This window comes from Phalaenopsis equestris, unplaced genomic scaffold, assembly GCF_001263595.1.
Source record: "Phalaenopsis equestris unplaced genomic scaffold, ASM126359v1 Scaffold000921, whole genome shotgun sequence".
NCBI lineage: Eukaryota > Viridiplantae > Streptophyta > Magnoliopsida > Asparagales > Orchidaceae > Phalaenopsis > Phalaenopsis equestris.
In genome coordinates, this window is record NW_018165360.1 from 419560 (window position 1) to 439380 (window position 19821).

Sequence of the window (19821 nt, forward strand, 5' to 3'; positions counted from 1 at the left end):
ATTAAGTTTATCTCGTTGAAGGATGTTTGCGTCTTCTATAAACATATTTTCGTCTATCGCTCATCTTTTAAAAATTTAATTAAACCTGAAAAAATTATTTACAATAATTGTAAGTTAAACGAGCTAGTGAATACTTATATTTCTAAACTACAGCAATACAAGGAAAAGAAAGAACAATATGCGTGTCAGATTAATTTATTTATAAATCAATAGAAAAATTTAACATGCTAAAAGAGGTATATATCATTAACAAATAAATATCATTTTATATTTATACGACCGTCACAGGAGACATCATCTAAAAATTGCGTCAATTAAGGCACATTAATATTAATATTTTTTTTTCATTTACAGACATGAATACATTAGTGTTTCCTCACTATTATCATCAAAGAGTGTTCCATCATAGTCAATCATACGCATACAAGCAATCATCATACATATGTGTTCATTACATTCAATTCAACATACTATATAAAACATGCATCAAATGCATGAATAAATAGCTACAATATCCATGATGATATGACCAATAATGAAAATAATATCTTAATCAACATAAAGTATACACAAATATCATTAACTGCAAATATATTTGAGAATAAACAAATTATTACTAGTATTTAAAAGTATAAGTCTCACATCGATGTCGATTATTTTGCCCCGATTTTGACTCTTCTAAAGTAAAAACCTAGCATAAACATGATATAAAATTTAATTTATTTATTATTTTAAGTAAACTATTAACTTTTTATTATTGACTAAGCATTAAATTTCCATTATTTTATTATGCTTATTTTTCTATTCAAAAATTTTTATTATATTATTATTATTTTACATATATATATACATTTGTTTTTTAAAAGAAGGATGGTTGGAGGCTATGATACAAGCACCCAGCCACCCTCATGTGTCTAACCACTTGATCCCACGCTACAAGACAAATGCACTCGGGCAAGCTCGAACTGGTGACCCTAGGGGACTTAGAATTGCTAATGCAGATGTCAGCCATAGAATCACAGTGAGTGGCACACACACGCACACGCACACGCACGCACATGCACACACACACACATATATATTATTAAATCGATTTCATAAACCCATTTGAACTTTTATCTCAGTCGCCCTATAGTCTCCTTCGCACGACTCCTTCACATGGCTCCTTTGCATGTCCTCTGTGATTCTCCACTTCAACTTCTCCAATTATATCACAACACAATCGTCGTCCCTCCACAGCTTGACCACGAAGCCAATATTTCCTAAGACCTCATCATCGACTAGGCTTCTCCCGCATCATTGTCCTCTCCCTCACTTGTTGCTCGACTCCAGGTAAGTTGGTCTCCCTCTGCATCCCTCACATCCCTTTTATAGGTCGAAGTAGCCTTCAGTTCCCCCGATTCCTCGCCCAATCCACTCTTCTTTTCCTCTTCCTCACTTCGGCTTTTAACTGTTTGTTTCCTCTTCTTCTTTTTAGTTCACAAGACTCCTTGCTTCCTATCAGCTTTTCATTTCCTCTCCCATAATAACAAAATGTTACTCTTGTATGAATCGCCTCCTTCCTCCCTTTTCTTCAGCTCAAAACCTCACAAACCTCACACAAGGCTCGATCTTCTCTTGTACCACATGTTAGGGCTCGGTTGGCTCTTCCTTCTCGCACAATAGGCATTCACCTACCCCTTTCTCTTTGAAGTCGCTTAATTCAACTTCAAATCTGCACTAGCAGGACCGGAACTCCTCCCACAAATACCCGCAAACTTTGTTGAAGCCTAAGGGGTGTACTGCCTCATCTTTCATGCAAGATGCTTCACCACAGCCTCTCCCCTTTCTCCCACACATGAGCCGCTCAGCCTAGACTAGGGTTGCACATAGGACTGCGCTCCTCTTCCTACATGAAGTAGGTCACCTGCATGTCTGCTCACTTCTTCACTCCCCTTCTCTTCACTCCCCTTCTCTTCACTCTTTATTATCTATGTCGTTGTGTCCTTTCTATTATTTGGTTCGAATAAGACATCTCATAAAAATGAAACTATCGAGATAGTTAACCTTTTTAAATCGGCCCATCCATCAAGTAAAAATTTTATTTTAATTAATTGTTTCTTTTTTTAAATACGATTATTACATAATTGACCAAACATTAATATGCCTCAAATTGACCAAATATGAGAATAATTTTTTTCATTGAGCATGGAGAAGTTAAAGAAATGGAAAGTTGCATAAGAGAAAATGAAGATGTCGAAGTGTATCAGCTTGCAACCAACGAGGAGATATGTTAGTGACTCAAGCCGAGCCTAGAAGAGAGAATCCATCAGGATTAGGGGATTAGCATTAGTTGTCATAGAATGGAGTGAGTCCAAGGAGCCCATACTAAAAAAAGGGGCAACCCTTGATGATGAGTTGTTGAATGTCATGAATGACAGTTAAACTCTTTCGTGACTACCACTGAAAGCGATTCAACTTGCAATAGACCTCATAACAATATTTTTACTACCAAAACCACTCACCTATGGGATGCGACCAACCAAATAAGAAAATTTGCAAGAAAATAAAACTTGTTACACACTTGATGAGACTTAGTTCGTGAGAGAACTAGCCTAAATATAGCTCCAACTCTGATTATGCCAAAGAAGTATGACAATTTATTAAACCATAATAGACTTTGGAAATAGCATGTTTGAGTTGCCTAAAGATAAACTTGAGTATAAATTTTAATTATAAAGTTGCTTCAGAGATAGCAAAACAATATTAAAGATGCTTTAGGCATTACAAAACAATAATTTTGTCATGATAATGGTAGACCATTTCTCTAAAGCATATTTTGCTCCATGCCACAAGACAGTGGATGTATCACATATGGCAAAATTAAAAGTCAAAGAGAGAGTTTATCTTTATGGAATACCAAGGAACATTACTTCAGACATATATGAAATCCCTTGGCCACTTTTGGAGTGCTAGCACGTAAGTTAGGCACAAAATTTTAGTTCAAATCAGCAATGCACCCATGTATTGATGACCAGATAGGAGTTGTGAACCGCAATTTTAGAAATCTCCTTGGCGCTTTGTGGGAAAGCATATTCGACGGTAGGATCTAGGCCATTTCAGAGAAAAAGAAACCTCTCCTGCATGGAGAAAATGATGGGACACAATTTTTTGGTGGATGCAGCTCCTATTGCTCGGCTTTCTCGTTTTTTCCAGATCGTGGATTCATCCCGCAATCACAAGATGACATCCCGCTTGGGATGCATTCCCAATCAAGTTTCTACAATATTTTTTGCCTTTTATGTTTCTTTCTTATTTATTTTTCATTATGTTATTTTCTATTATGGAACTTTTTCTAGATTAGATTCTAACAGTTTCAAGACTTAGATTTGTTTTATATATTTTGAAAGTTTATTCTCTAAATTTTTGCTCTCTGAAATGTTGTATCATCTTCCTATTACAATTGGTGTGTCTGTAGTTTGTTCGGGAAGAGGTGGCGAATCCTCCTCACCACCCGTATTTCACCTTTTCACTGAATGCTCTGAATGTACTATCAAATAGCAGATTTCACCTCATACTCCTTCCAAATACCACTAACCTCAAATATTTTCATTCCCTCGTAATTCTACAACCACCTCCCCACAGAATTCACTACCTAAATAATTTTTACGAGTCCTAGAATAATATCACCAATAGTTTACTTCAAGACAAATAGCCCAAAGTTCAATCTTGGATTCAAGAATTCTCACATTAATTATTACTTTTTCAAAGATTTTTGATTGTTTCAACAAGATCTATGACTAAACCTCTTAAAGAATGTATTCTAGAAACTTTTGTTTCCCGCTAGTCCTCCCTAAATACGAAAGTGGTAAATTTTTAGCCTATATTTTTATTTTGATAATGAGATGACCATTTATAAATTTATGATATATATGATTATATAATCTTATTTTATATGATCTTTTATTATAAATAGAATTCTAAATATCATCTAATAGACTTATGAGATTATGATTGTTGAATGAAAATGATACTTTGCATGGCTACTTCCTCAGATACGTACCAAATTTCATCTTCTCTCATCTTCTTACCACTTCATGAACTATTCGAAGCCTTTACAAATCCTGCATTGCAACTCTTTACATATCAGAGGACAAAGCCAAAACTATGAAGTAACACTACGGATGTAAATGAACTAGAACCTAGACAATATCTTGATAGGCACTCAATTAAAGGAAATGAGTGTTTGTTTCCTTGGTCAGTAGAAACCAACTTGAATTTGATTTATGGAGCTAGACAATGTACTTAAGCCTAAAAATTGGTTGTCATGAACATGTGAATTTGCTGACCTTGATAGGGAGTCCGCAATTGCATTTAGAAGGCGTAATCGATATATTATAGGAGAGCCCAATTACTTAAGTGCAAGAAATGTTAAGCCGCCTAAAAAATATAATAATAGCAAGAGATGACGAGTCATAGAAGCAAGTCCCTAGCATAGAATTAAGCGTCCGGGAATAGGCGTTTTTAAGATGCATCAGTTAGCATTACTAGAATAGTTTATTAGAAAATTTATGTAATGCCTTGAACATCTCTAACTCAAAAACGTACCAACATATAAACATTCCGGGTGGTTAAAGACAGTCTAGTGCTCGCTTAGGCTCTCAATAGAGGCAAGTCTAGGTCAAACTTCACACTTATCCGGAAGGCATCATTGCTAAGGTGTGCTAGGTAGTGAGACAACTGGCTTGCTTTGATTTGATAGAGGGCTCAACAATAAAATAATTTAGGATTTGATGATGATAACTTTACATAGGAAGATTTGAAAATTGCTTGGAGAAACAAGGATGTGTTCTTTAAAGAAAAGCAAAATTTAATGCAGGGACAAGAACTCCAAGTTTCGACGTAGCAAATATTAAGGATAAACAAATGAGGTTGGGAAACAATGTAAGAAATAGAGTTACAACTCCAATAACACCAAAACGAGTATGAATATATGAAGATAATCAGACTATTGCTAAGCTGACTATGCTACAACTATATAAAGTTTAAAAATATTTGATTAAAATAATCAACTTAGCAAGATCTTCATACTTGGAATACAGCGGAACTTCAAAATTTATTATTTCACCCAATATAATTAAGCTGATGATTATTATCTTATTCTTTGCAAAAACATTCGTCGTATTCAATGTAAATATATGAACTATAAGATCAATTTCCAACGGACAGTGTAGTGAACATCTGTGTTGGCATAAAATGCTTTTGACATTGGGTAACCATAACACCTTAAGGGTTCTAACCCCATTTGATAGCACTTAAATAGTCTAAACAATAGGCAGTGCATTGATGCGGGTGAATTCTCTAGAAGAAGCTATCAATTCCCAAGTTAGAAATTGATCTTATGAATCTAGCTTATCAATCTAGGAATTTTAAGGGATGATCACACAGCGCAAAGCATCCAAAATGTTTGATTTTGAATTTAAAACAAGATACATGAGTACACAACCGGCAAAATACCTTTATATATACATTTAAGTAGGACTATCAAATGATATAAACACCAGAACTCTTGCCCCTTGTTACATGTTTAGGAGACATCAATTCTCGCCTTAGGGTCACATCAATAGCTTCAAAGGGCAATAAGTCAAGGTATGCCCCTTTGATAAAAAGGGGTCTTAATTTTCCTTGTTGGTTAGTGCCTCGCCGGGATAAGCGAGATGGTCATTGAGTTCATCATCATAGACCGAGTCTGCGAGAGGTATGTGTCCATGCGATTATGTTACCTGACTCCCTTACAAGCTGGATCAAGGGTGCCTTACAACAAGTGTCAAAGCAGATAGGATCAAGCTAAATCATGGACGGTCAAGTCGGGTTTACAATGTTTGGCAATAATTATGTTGACTAGAGGCTTTGAAATTTAGCTTCCATGACGGCTATTTTGAAAAACCAAGTGCTTCCATTCAATAAGTTTTAAATACTATTTTTTTAATGAAAGTGGAAGACATTTGAAATGTGCATAGAACTTTTGATGAATCCAAAGTTCATGTAAAATATTTTAATGCAAGGTCATCAGTAAAGAAGTCTTATGACATCAACAACCACAAGTCATTTACTTGTGTGGGAATAGAGATGCTCATTACAACGGTATAATTCAAAGATTGAATTGTAGCTTCATAGTAGAGAGTTTAGTTTATGACAATGGTAGAATAAATGTATTGGTTTGAAGCCTTATTCTAATTGAAATTATGAGGTATTTAACAAAGCTTGGTGATCTTTTTTAGTTATATAAACCAGAAAATTACTTTATGAGAAAAGGCCAAGAACAAACAAGCGAGCGTCATTAGAGTTTCCAATTCATCAAACTACAAAAGACTGTGTATCATTTAAGTATAATTTTCTTTCTAGAAACTTATCTATTTACCTCATTTTCCTCCTCTTCGCTATTATAAGCTTGATCAAGATTGCTGTACAATTCATCATCACCTTGGCCTTCTACATCTTCCATTTTACCCTTTGAAAAGAAATATAACATTAGAGAGGACATAAGCTACAAGAAATAAAGAACCATACAAACCATTAGAATGCAGACATATAAAGAAATTAAAAAAAAAAGTTCTGGTAATTAGTACAGTAACTTTTGTCCAGTAGAGGTTTCTCATAGAAGAAGAAGCAAGCTCTGAATTTCAAACAAAAATATGGCGCATACCAATTCAGCCTTCAACTTCTCAACCTTGTTGAGCAAACTTGAAATATGCCTGTTTAGAGCCTATTTCAGGGAAAAAAAAAATATTGAAAGTTAGCAAAGTACACATCAGGTTCTGTTAGATATGGTTTCTAAGCAATTAGGAGAAAAAATCAAGCAGAAGTTCCAAATATGAATGGAAAAATTACCGCATGGCGCTGTAGTTCTATTGAACGAGCTAAGGCCTTCCTTTTCGTAAGGAGATTTTTTGGCCGGAGTGTAGGAGGTCGATGATAGTCCTTCCCACGAAAAACAACAATTGCATAACCCTTAGATATCTTGTCAACAGAAACCAAAACTCCGCCACTCTCAGCTTCGAGTGATAGTGCAATGTGCTTAACTTGCATAAAAGTTTTGGCTTTCACAATGACCTTCACCAGCTCCCTATACTTCCAATGCAGATGCATGTTCTCAACTGTTCCATCAAAAACTCCTCTCCTTCCTGAAACCAATTAGCACCTTGGAAATTGAGCAAAACATTTACAGAAAGAAGATCACACAAAATGATTAACAGTACAATATCCTTTTTTTGCCCCATTTCATGAAGAAATATCTCCACACACCCTAAAAGTATTCCTACCCTTATGCCCATGGTCAACTAATTAAAGATGGGGGCATGTATATACATAGCACACAATTCTGATGTATTTACATATCTCACACCTAAACTTTTATATTTACACACATAGCACTCAAATCTTTAATACCACATACTCTTACCACTTCTTAAAAATTAAATAGACATTTTCATGCATAGGTTTAAAGCATCAACGTGCAATGTATGTAAATATAGAAGTTTAGGTGTGAGATATGTAAATACATAAGAATTGTGTGCTACGTATGTAAATTTCACTTAGAAGTTGATAGTCAGCCACTCTTGAGGATTGGGAGATCAAAGGGAGAAATATATCCTAATAACTATTTCTCCCATCTTAGCTAATATTAAAAACAACAGTATTAGAATACCTCTTAGATCTAATTAACTATATGGCTAGGTTCATTTATCTCAAGTAATAGATCCGCACAAAACTGGCTCATGAAACTAAGGATTGATTTGACATTCTGCTGTTAAATTAATTAGATTTGAATTTATAAAAATACAATGTATAAAAAGAAGGTAAAGAATGATGCAACTTAAGAACTAGTCAGCAGATTGATATACACAGAAGGTGAACCAAGATAATGGAAATGCTAAGTTAGAATGCAAGACTGATATTCAAGCAAACTTTTGGTTTAGTGATGGCTAAAATAAAAAGTCAGAATAGTCCCCTAACTATTTAGACGGGTCATTATAGTCCGAGAGTTTATAATTAGACCCAAGGCTGTTTTTATGAGGGCTAAAATGATTCTCATCAAGGACTATTTCAACCCATATTAAAAGAGTTTGAAAATTAAATTAATACTTTTATAAACTTTGGGATTAAATTGGCCTACACTTTTCTCGAGATGATGATGTATGAAAAAGAGACCATAAGGGATGGTACTTCACACATTTGCCCCTAGCATAATAAGAAATGTTTCTCAACAATCTAATAAATCCAAGCACATGATATGATAAGTTTGCAGCCACATAAACTAATATATTTATAATTTAAAACAAAATATAGTTACCAAGAAGCAAGAAGGCCTTCATTCTTAGCCCAAGTTTACGAAACATGAATCTTTCTTCTTCAGTTATACTTTCAGAGTCTGCTTTACGTTCTATAGGCCTCAGGGATTCCTCCACCTTGGCTAAGGCTCTTTCAGCTCGCATGACCTTACGTTCAGCCTGAAAAAATCAAGAGGAGAAATAGACATCTTAATCCAGCCTCTAAAATTCTTCTGAGTATCATGAGGTACAGACAAATAGATTTGTGGCGGATCTGGCAGCCTACTCTCACTCCAATACCGATATAACATAATGAAATTTCACTTTTATGAAACTTATGACAGAAAATAGATGTAGCACAAAAATAATTGTCTGGTATTTGCACATGAGCAATGCAGCCATAAGTCAGCTTGGAATATATTTGTTTAGTTTGTAAAAATGATATTTTCTTATCAATAAAGGTCAAAGGGTCATATAATGATTAGATTATGCAATTATGATGTGGAAGAAAATTTTAATGCTTCGCATTGTGCTGGAGACTAAAATATTTTTCTTAGAATACCATGAATCTTTCGAAAATCAAGGAATTAATGTTTTGTTGCTCCAAGAAATTTGAGAAAGTTTTGAATGGATTAAAACAATATTTTTGCTCACATTCAAACTTATTTTTTATTTTTGTTATACGTTTCATAGACTCTATAATCTCTGGCTCTAGGCATGCTGATTTTCTCATTCTAAGTAGGTTAAGGTATTAGCTCATGGTCCAACTAGTTGAAAACATCAGCCCAATCAGGCTTCAAAACCTTCAAAAGATAGAGATGAGAAGTAGAAATTACAAGAAATGGACGTAATAGCAGTAGTGGGAAAGAATTGAATATCAAAATTGGAATGCCGCTAGACGCGTGGATTCTAGCATTAGCAACAATATGATTCCCATTGTAATTTCTAATTTAAATCAGTTATAGGTAATTTGAAAGTCAAACCAAATGCACGTTCTATAATCGAAGAGTGTAACAATCATCCAAACTTTTATGGGCTACTTTTATTTGACTATCAATGTGTGCATGATAAAATTGGAAAGCTTCATTAAAGTACAAATTTGTTATGTGAGATGAATCAATAGTTTTAAAACATGAAATGAAATGATCCATTTCCAGAACGTGATCAACCGTTATGAAAATAAATCATCTAACTTTAGCGTTCATGGTAATCATAGAACAAAGACCATGCTCACATAGCTCACATAAAATAAGATATGTTCTATAAAGCACAATATTGTTTCTACCCTTTAACTGCCGGACAAATTCAACATTGCGACACTATGCAACATGTCGTTTTAAACGTGAACAATAACACCTATCATTAGTCATGATTAATACAATTTTATTTAATTTATTAGAACTGTATTGAAGCGATTGATGAAATCCACATGAATGCACGTGTATCCAATAATGAAGATGTAGCATTATCGGGCGGTGTGGATCACCTACAAAAAATGTGATGGTCGTATTTGATTTCAATATGTATTTTACTTTTGTTAAGGCTAGTTGGGAAAACAGTGCACATGACAATCATATATTCGTTTTTGCGACAAGAAATCGAAAACACAACTTCCCTCACCCACCTCCAGATTTGTCAATTATTAATCATATTCAGATATTCTTTAAGTTCATTACTAATTATTGTACTTGGGACAGATAAATATTATTTGGTCGATGTTGTATATCCCTTACAAACAGGCTATCTAATGTTATTTCCGGATATGAAATATCACATTCCCAACTTGAAAGATCTAAAAAAGTTGTTCGGGGCAGAAAAAAAATGTTTAACAAGAGACACTACTCATTATGTGGTGTAATTGAAAGAACATTTGGAGTGTGGAAGAAAAAATTGGTTATACGACGTGATATGTCGACGTATCAATTTCCGAAACAGGTGTAGATTGTAGTGATTTCAATGATTCTTCACAACTACATTTGATGACATCATTCTCCAACTGATGTAGACTTCATGACTGACAATGATCATTTACACGTCCCGCTTGAAACATTTAAATATCACATAGGACAATTTATACCGCAGCCAGAAGTAGATTCGCAAGAAGGTTGCACCCAGGATGGTAAAGCTATCGAAGAAATGGTTGAATTAACAGAGCGGGTTACAGACGCCATTGTTAGATGTTGAATTGACCGATTTTTGTTTCTTTTTGTTTATTGTAGATTTGATATTGATTGTTTGGGTTTTTTACACTGTCGGTAATTGTTCTTTTCCATTTCTTCTTTTTTTTTTCTTTTGGTGGGTTTTTGAGGTATATGATAAGGTGTTTAAACTTATGTGTTCTTCTGGATGGTCTGTTAGTCGTTATTGGTTGGTGTCACATGTGAAATCCTAATGAAGACAACCAAATTCCTCTCTTCATCTCGATGCTGCGATTTTTGAGCTTCTACTGGATGAACTTTTTTTTATGATATGCATATGTGACATACACGAGTTTGGTATTAAATCGGTTAAAGGCAACCAATAATCTTTTTTTTTACAAAGTCTGTCATCTTCTTGTAGTGACAGATTCTTTGTTAGTATATTGAGTTCTCTAAGACTTCACTCCTACACAAAACTGTAGTTCTTTTATCAATTTCTACTTGTTTATTTTATGCAATTCATGTTTATTTCTGTTCATTGTATATTTGATTATGATTGTTTTGGTTTTTTACGATGTTTGTAAGTGTTTTTCTCTTATTTCTTTTTTTTTTCTTTTAATGGGTTTGAGAGGTCCATGATGAGAAGTTAACCCTTATGGGTTCTTCAAAATGATCTGATTGTCGATATTGATTTGTGTCACGTGTAAAATCCTATTGAAGACAAGCAAGTTCCTTTCTTTTTTTTTTGTGATGCAATTTATGATGTTCTTTTACATAGTCTTTTTTGATAAAATGCATATGTGGCACACGAACTTGGTATTACGTGAATTCAAGACAGCCAAGAATTTTTTTTGACAAGATTTATTGTTTTCTTATAGTAATAGATTTGTTGGTTGGTATACTGAGTTATATAAGATCTCACGTCTAATTAATTATTTATTTTTGAAAAAAATTTATACTTTTGTTATGACTAATAGATTTTTTTTAAGCATTCAGAAAATATAAACTCGAAGATTTCTGGTCCATCCTGAGAATTGTTATGTCACTGTAGATTTCAGAGTTCTCTGTTGACGTAATGTCAGACACATAGCTACGGGAGACAGTTCTACAGATGTCCGCGGAGAATCACGAAGAAGTGTGACTTCCTCTGGTGAACAGACAGGCTGACAAATTCTACAATCGAGAGTACTCGAGAATAGATAGTATCACTGGAGGACGATCAGACTTGTGACATACTCCGTCTCCATTTTAAAAATAATATTATCATATTATTAAATATTATTTTAATATTTTTTTATTTATTTTAGTAATAATGATACTCACTGTTAAGTGAGGTGTATATTTTATTTTTTGCACTGTTCTGAAGTGAATTTTACTTCTAAAGTATCAAATATATTGTTATGACAGGTCTAAAATATCAAATATATTATTTTTAAAGTATCAAATATGTCTTATTTTTTGCATTGTTTTGAAGTGGATTTTTGCTTCTAAAGTATCAAATATATTATTATGACTGTTTTGTTGTAAACAGAATCACTACAGAAACAGAATTGTCATTTGTCCAGAAGCAGCTGTGCTGCAGCTATTTTCAAGTAGTAATAAACAAACAGTCAGTCAGCTTATCTACAGCAACTTCTGCATAGCAACTTTCTAGGGCAGCTGCCCCAAACAAGCCCTAAGATTCAAATGATTTCCGTAAATTAAATTATTCTTTTTAAATTAGCATATAATTATGTTACCTTAAATGTACAGAGTCATCTTACGACGATCTTCTATACGCTTGCCTTGAACTCGTCATGTCGGGTAAACAACCTTAAATCTTAAACGACTTAGGAATTCAAGATGTATTAGTTCATAAGGTGATTTAGTTTAAAAGAGCATTGATTTGCTAAAACATATCTTAAACGGCTTCTCGGCAACCCAACACTTCTCCAAGTTGCTAAAACTTCTTCCCTCTTCTTCCTAACAACTCAAATCTCTTTTCTCCTTCGTTGATGCTAATGTTAAAATCCTCATGGAAGCTCGCAAAACACTTTCAACACTTCCAACACAAGTTCGACACTTACAATGGTGAAATCACATTGGAGCCCTAAAATGCCGATTGCGACAATTTGTGAGTCGTCTGTTGTCGATTGCACCTCTGTTGAAGTGCAGGTCACGCAGACGCTTGTAAGGAATTGAGAGAAACCTCTTGTGCAACTCCACTAGTCTGCTCGCCTTTTTTTGTTCACGGATGTGGGTTGTGTTGTGATCGCAGCTCTCCCTGGGTCTTCTGTATGGCGAAACGGCGGGGGGGAGAGGAGTATAGGGAGAGGAGAGGAGAAATTTCAAGAGCCTGGATGAAGGATTACCCTAATCGATGCATATAACGCATGGGTCGAGTCAGTTGGCTACAGTGACAGTGCAATATTAAGAATAATTAAGGTTAGATTAAGTTGATTAAACTTATTACTTCCAATTTTTATATCTTCCAATCTATTCAAAATTTATATATAGTATTATTTATCGCATTAATTGATTTGACACGTAGAATTTTATAATATTATTTTGATTAAAATTTGAGAGCTACAAAATTTGGGCTATATTTTCAGCCGCCAAAATTTTTATCAAATTTCTCAAAATTAGTTATTACACCCTGATGTAATCCAACTGAAATAGGAAAATACTTTATCAATCTTCCCTCTATTCGAGCGCAAACATCAACTCTAGTGTACTTTAATGACTTGAATATAAGTTATATCAACACATTTCTTCTCTATAACTCTCCAAAGGACTTCTCTTGGAATCTTATCATAAGCTTTTTCTAAATCAATAAAAATCAATAGGGATTAGAATTTGGGATTTTAGCATTAGCAATAGCAAGCTTCCAAAAGAACAAGAAACTATAGTGATAGCAAAAGCAAGCTTCCAAAAGAGCAAGAAACTATAGCTCAGTTAGTGGCAATAAGGTTCCAAAATTGTATTGGGATAATTCTATGATTGTAGTGTAAACAACATTTATGGCACTTCATCTAAGGAATTATGACAGTAGCATCAGCAAACGTAAAACTTCCATAGGATGCAGCAAACAACAGTTGTCAATAGAAAAGCATAGTGAAAAAATTAAAAGAAACCATAGGAAAGGATATTGCATATAACAAAATTCTAAAATGTCATAGAATAGGACACCTTGAAAGCTAAATTCTAGATTGTTTATGATATCGATAGAAGCAGGATCCAGACAGTAGTTAACCAAGCCAAAAGAAAATTAAAATATTGAAAGAAACAACCCGTTCTTAATAGAATCAACAACTTAGGCATGTTTAATTTTGGTTGAAAAGAAACTACAATGCAAGCTAAAATATAATGTCACTTAAAATTCTTTTTTGTACGTCCAATAAATATGTACTCTATATTGCTTCTCCCTCATTCTAAGTGGTGTGTTGGATTTCTTCTTCCCCCATCTTCTTCTCTATGCATCCTACTTTCTCAACCCTTTTAACTTGTTCATAGCATCCCCTACAACTTTATATCAAATGTTTCAATTTAGGATAGGAAATAAATGAGCCTTAAATTTATTTTTATCATATTGCAATAGCTTGTATAAGAAAGAGAAGTGGGGTCATAAGAAAAAAGTGTTTAGGAGAGAGTGTGTCACTGAAAGGGAAATATTGAAAGCCGATGAGAAAGAAAGAAAGAAATGACAGTCCAACTGAGAGAAAAGATGAAAACAATAGAAAAGAAAGAAATATCATGAGGGAGTGACAAAAGAGATGAGGGTGGTAAAGAGAGAATCGGGTACACAAAATAAAAAAAGAAAGAAATAGACGAGCAAAATGTGTGTGTGTGTGTGTGTGTGAGAGAGAGAGAGAGAGTGAGAGATGTGCAAGGAGAGGAGAATACCACGGGCTGCTAGAGAAAAATAATGGATTAATCATTCCATCAAATTACAATAAGCCTTATGGTCTTATATTTAAGAAAAAAGACACGTGGAGGTAATTGAAAAAAATATCCTGAACACCAAAAATATTATCTTCAAAGGAACAGACTCAAAATAAAATTAATCAAAATCTTTTTTAATACATCAGCTAAAAATGCAAAAAATAAAAAAATTTAATTAAAAAAATACTCATTAACTGCAAGCATAAGCCCAGATCAAACAATCTCCGTCAATTTTTTTGAGATGCAAAGAACTCTCTTTAAAAAGTCATGTTGAGTGTGCATTAACAAAACTAGAAGAATTTTTTGTTTATGCTTATCACGCCACCCACAATTTATTTGATGGAAAACGATGCCCTCAATGAATGAAGTAACATCTAAATTCCAAAATCTACAAGCCATCATAACTCACATATTCTAATTTCTAACGACAAACAAGCACATTGGAGAAATTTTATAAACATATAATAATGATTAACTCCCAAAATAGTCCCCCAACTGACAGTGTGACCAATTTAGCTCTAGAGCAGCATATTTCTCCAATTTAGTCTCTAGACAATGCATTTTTTATCAGAAAAGTATGACACACAGCTGTATAAAAGTGATCTCATTTAGTCTCTCAGCTGTATATAAGTGATGCCAATTCAACCCTGAGGGACCTTTTCGGATCAATTTTGTAAAGTCGGGCGACTAAATCAGAGAAATGGAACACTTCGAAACTAAATTAGCTGCATACGAATCGTCAATGAATTACTTGGAGTTTAACCACAATAATTAGATTTAGGAAGTATTTGTCCATCTTATGAAATATTTAATATGCAGTACTTGCAATATGTACAATGCATGCATTAAGGCTACTTTGACAAATCGTTAAGTGTCAGATTCTTACAAGATAAAGTTTCTTCTCAAGCTTTCTCACAAGGTCAGCATGCCTTGCTGCTTCTGCAGCTTTAATCATCTTTTCCTCATAGTCATTATCTAGTTTCTTTCCCCATCTGGCATCAGCTTCTAGCGTCTCTACAAGGGTGCCAGTTGTGCCTTGCTCTTCAGTTACTTCAATAGTCTTGCTGTTTGAAAGAACTGAAGAAGAGGCCCTAATTCTTGCCAGCTCCTCTTCATCTTGCAGGTTCTTCGCTAATGCTTCTCTCTCAACCAATGCCTTACTTACTTCTGCGGATAAGAAATCTTTACCTCTATAAAAGACAATATAATCCTTATTTCTCGAAAGAATTACACCCCCTGTCAAGCCCTGCAATTATAATGACCATCATTACTAGGAAATTTGCAGAAAGCATACTAAAACTTTAGATTAACACGACCAATAAAACATAAGGAAATTGGGGTTCAGAATGGTAAACAATGAAATAGAAAACTCAGTATGTACGAAGACTCATAAGATGGCATAATCAAAGGGTTTTGAAGATTTTAGCATACATGAAATCATAAATACAAACCGGATTTTAAGATTTTAAGATAAGCAGCAATAGAAAGCAATATCGCTCCCTGAAGACAAATCCCCGGCAGCAATCTCCTTTAATGAAAAATAATTAATGAATCTCAGCAGACTTTTTTGATGGACAGTTAAACCTTTATCCCACTAAGTGGGGTCGGCTACATGAATCCTTTTTCCGATTAATAGTTGATGAAATTAAAAAAAACTCCTAGATTGAGCTACAGAACTTTTTTCTTTTTTATCAAATCGAAAAATAGTTTTGTCCACACAAGTAAATATCCTGATGTGCACAACAAAAAAATTTAGTTCAATGAATTGAGCAAGGAAAAAGCAAGAGAAAGAAAAGGGAGAACAATACAAGTAGCAAGAGTAAATCAGGTACGGGAGAGGATAGCAAATGTGAAAAGCCAATTTTCAGAATGGAATATCAAAACGTTACTCAGAGTTCTAATAAAATGAAAATGACGTTCATGATGCTAACAGGAAAAACATTTTACCTTGATTTCTGCAGCAATTCTTTCACTGGTAGTAAGTTGCACTCCGCGCTTCAAAGCGATCTTCGCTATACAACTTTTTTCCCATAATTTTTCCATTGCCACAGCTAACCCTTGATGATGCCTGCTTCTGCCTATTTATAACCAACAAAAATAAAGGAGCATTTACATACATAGCACACAATCCTTATGTATTTACATATCTCAAACCTAAAGTTTCATATTTACATGCATAAAACTCCATTCTTTAATATCACATCAAAAATAGCAGTATCACCATTTTTAAAAGCGAAATACACCTTTTTATGCATAGGTTTAAAGCACCAAAGTACTACGTAAATAGGAAAGTTTAGTTGTGAGATATGTAAATACACAAGAATTGTGTGCTACGTATGTAAATTTCCCAATAAAAAACAAGGGGACAACATAAGCACTTGGTACCTGAACAAGGTATTAAAAAGCCATGCTATGCGAACTATGCTGTCAATATAGCGAAATAATTAAAACGATGTATACTTACCAAGGGCAAAATGAGGAGGCAACACTCTTGCGAGCCTCCTTAATGCAGTGCCTTCCTTTAGCCCCAGAGTGCGCCTTACTCCATAAGGAAATACTCTGAAGGGAGGTTTAAAGCCAGGAACAATCCCGGGAAGTAAATCAGCATCCACAGGTAATGGATCACTTCCAGGCCAATCTGTGTATCGTGGGCCAAGACCATCTAACAGCTTATCAATCTCATCTTCATATTTGATTTCAGAAGACAGTCCTGTGTCATTTTTCTTCTCAAAAGGAGTCAAATGCTCACCCTTACTTTGCACATCAATATTTTTTATGTCATAATGTTGCACATCAATGCTCTTTGGACAATCATCTTGCAAATCAGTGTTTTTCAAATTATCTGTTGAAATTTTTGAATGCTTGAAGGTATTTAGAGGTCTATCATAAGTATTTGGAATATTATGATATTGCTTTTTTGCGGGTTTAGTATTCTCATAGTCTACTCCTCTGTATAGTGAAATAGATGTTCCTGATCTCCATATCACCATCCCTCCTGTTTTTCTCTGATTATTGTCAGGTGATAGATATAAAAAATTAGCTTAAATTTTTTAAGAGAAACAGAATAAGAAATGAGGAATTGTCTAGAAAATTTTCAGAGAGTTTGGTAGAATCAATAATGCCAGGCAAGTACAAACTATTTTAGCATTTACTAGCAAAAATGAAGCGATATGTTTAAAAAAGATCATAAAGAGGACAATCCTCACCTTAACTCTTGTATCACAATTGACCTTATATTCTACAAACATTTGTAGTGGGCAAGTGTATTGTTGTCATAACTATAATCCAAAGAAGTGAAAACATCACTGTAGTGATCAAGATTATGTTGGATTGCCATAAATCAGTTGATGAATTTGCTCGACATTATGAGAAAGCTAGAGAGTAGAACCGAAGCGATAGATAAGACAGAGGTTCAAAAACCATGTTGTCAAGGTTTACACCATTTCTATGCTTAAGAAATTGAGATAACAATTAAAAAGCAACCATTTTTTAAAGTGGGACACAACATGGAAATAGAATTATTCAAACAACAAATTTTAATAGCCCTTTGGAAAGGAAAAAAAATACTTTGTTACTATTGAAGTTCCTTTGAAAAAAAATACTTTGTAACTTAAGAAATACTGTTATATTGTAGGTCCATGATTTTTATCCTCTATCAAAGATTTTTAGCATATAATAAGGCTTAAAAATCTGGTCTCTCATTAACCTGTTGTGCCTCAGGAATTCCGCATCATGAAATGACTCCTGCCAGTCTAGCAGGAGATAAAAGTTAGTTCAATGCTAGAAAATGCCACAGAAAAAAAAAAAAAAAAAGCAAAGCTCCATAAAATGCCAGAAAATGCCAATCCATTATGAGATCTATCAGAAAATAAAAACGCTGTTTTCTTCAGAAACAGCATATGCATAGGAACAAAATCCAATCTCAGAAACACAAACCATAGTGATTAGTTCAGAAATCAGTTACCAGCCTGAAAGAAACTTAAGGTATCACATACTGAAAAGAGAGTATTTTTCATAGTAGGCTATGTTTCATTTCATCAGTATGTAGGCACTGAGAGATTATGTATTAAACATAAATTCAAAGCTAACATGTTGTATTAGGAATAGTATAATTTTTTTTAAAGAGAATAGAGAAAGAATGTAGTGTATCCCACAGAAAACTAGCGGCCAAGGGAAATTTTTGGTGTTCAAATAAGGAAAAAAAAATCACAAGTCTCTGAAAAGAATCCACAGCAGTTGAAATTGGATAAACTTGAGGATAGAAAACCCACATTTTATGAAATTAGAATTAGATAACCGATATTTTCTTCAAAGTTTACAGTATGGTTTAGAGGGCAATCTCAATATTTAAAAATAAAGAATATCAAACCTCCAATATCTCATGCATGCGCTTCATATTGAGGGCTGGCGCTCCCTCACACTTGAGTCTCACCACCTCTGTAGTCTGCCACTTCTCCCGAATAGCATCAACAATTTCATGGGTAACACCCGCGCCACCAATCTTAGTTTTGGACTTGGCCCTTATAGCCAAGTGCCTCAACCTCCTGAGCTCCCCTTGAGGAAGCGTCAGCTCCGCCAACATGGTCTTACTTTTCTTCTTCCGCACTGAATCCCCGCCATTATCCTCCCACTCCATGCCGCTCCGAGTTTTCTCCCACGGGAACCGAACCTCTTCATTCAAATCCAACGACAGGCCACCTCCAAAATTGGGCAGGATCCCATCCTCGGCATAGAAGATATCCTCCACCGATCCCTTCTCGGGCAGAGGCTGCTCCTTTATCTCACCAGTGTCATCCATGTACCCAATTTTCTTGAGCTTGTCCACGATCTTCGACATTGTGCTGCTTCCAGTGCTCGCGCTGGTGCCGAACTCCTCGTCATCGCTGGACAGACCGATGCGGTAATCAAGGGCGGCGCGCGGCCTCTTAGGGAGGAGGCGGAAGTGGGATTCTCTGCCCCAGCATTTGATCCAGGTGGGGGTGGACGTGGAATCGTCCACATGAAAACTAATCTTCGTAGGGGTTGTGACGGAGATTCGAGGCCTAGCGTCAGGTTTTCGGCTGCGGATGGAAAAGTGATTGAGGGAATGAAGAGGCCATTGTTTGAGGTTGAATGGAGAGGAGGATTGGATACGACGGAAATAGGCGAATCGGCGGGAGAAAGACGATTGCAGTGAGTCGAAGAAGATTGTTTGCTGGAATTGGACAGTGGAGGTGAAGGCCATTGGTGGGTAGGCGAGTGAGCTGAGGAAGTTTAAGGTAGTGATGTGGAAAATTGGCCCGGCGGCTGCAATTTAGTCATGATCCATTTCTGTTCGATATAATTATAAAATTTATTGGATTGTATACTAGTAATTTTATATTATAAAAATTAATCAATTTTGATTTTATTAATTAATTTTTAAATAACTCAAAATTAATATTCTGATAACTATAATATACATATATATATAT

The 19821-nt window shown here is 34.7% G+C and overlaps 1 protein-coding gene across 1 annotated transcript in view; it reads right to left on the reverse strand.

Moving 5' to 3' along the window:
- The window catches only part of LOC110032317 (CRM-domain containing factor CFM3, chloroplastic/mitochondrial), a 38680-nt gene extending 19021 nt beyond the window's left edge, over positions 1-19659 (reverse strand). The window contains exons 1-8 of the mRNA XM_020735902.1: positions 18738-19659; positions 16833-17373; positions 16316-16446; positions 15255-15614; positions 8333-8489; positions 6871-7163; positions 6686-6745; positions 6401-6490 (exon numbers count right to left, since the gene is read on the reverse strand). Coding sequence (XP_020591561.1) covers positions 6401-6490; positions 6686-6745; positions 6871-7163; positions 8333-8489; positions 15255-15614; positions 16316-16446; positions 16833-17373; positions 18738-19592 — 2487 coding nt within the window. The 5' untranslated portion in view covers positions 19593-19659. The remainder of the gene's footprint in view (positions 1-6400; positions 6491-6685; positions 6746-6870; positions 7164-8332; positions 8490-15254; positions 15615-16315; positions 16447-16832; positions 17374-18737) is intronic.
- Positions 19660-19821: the final 162 nt, after the last annotated feature.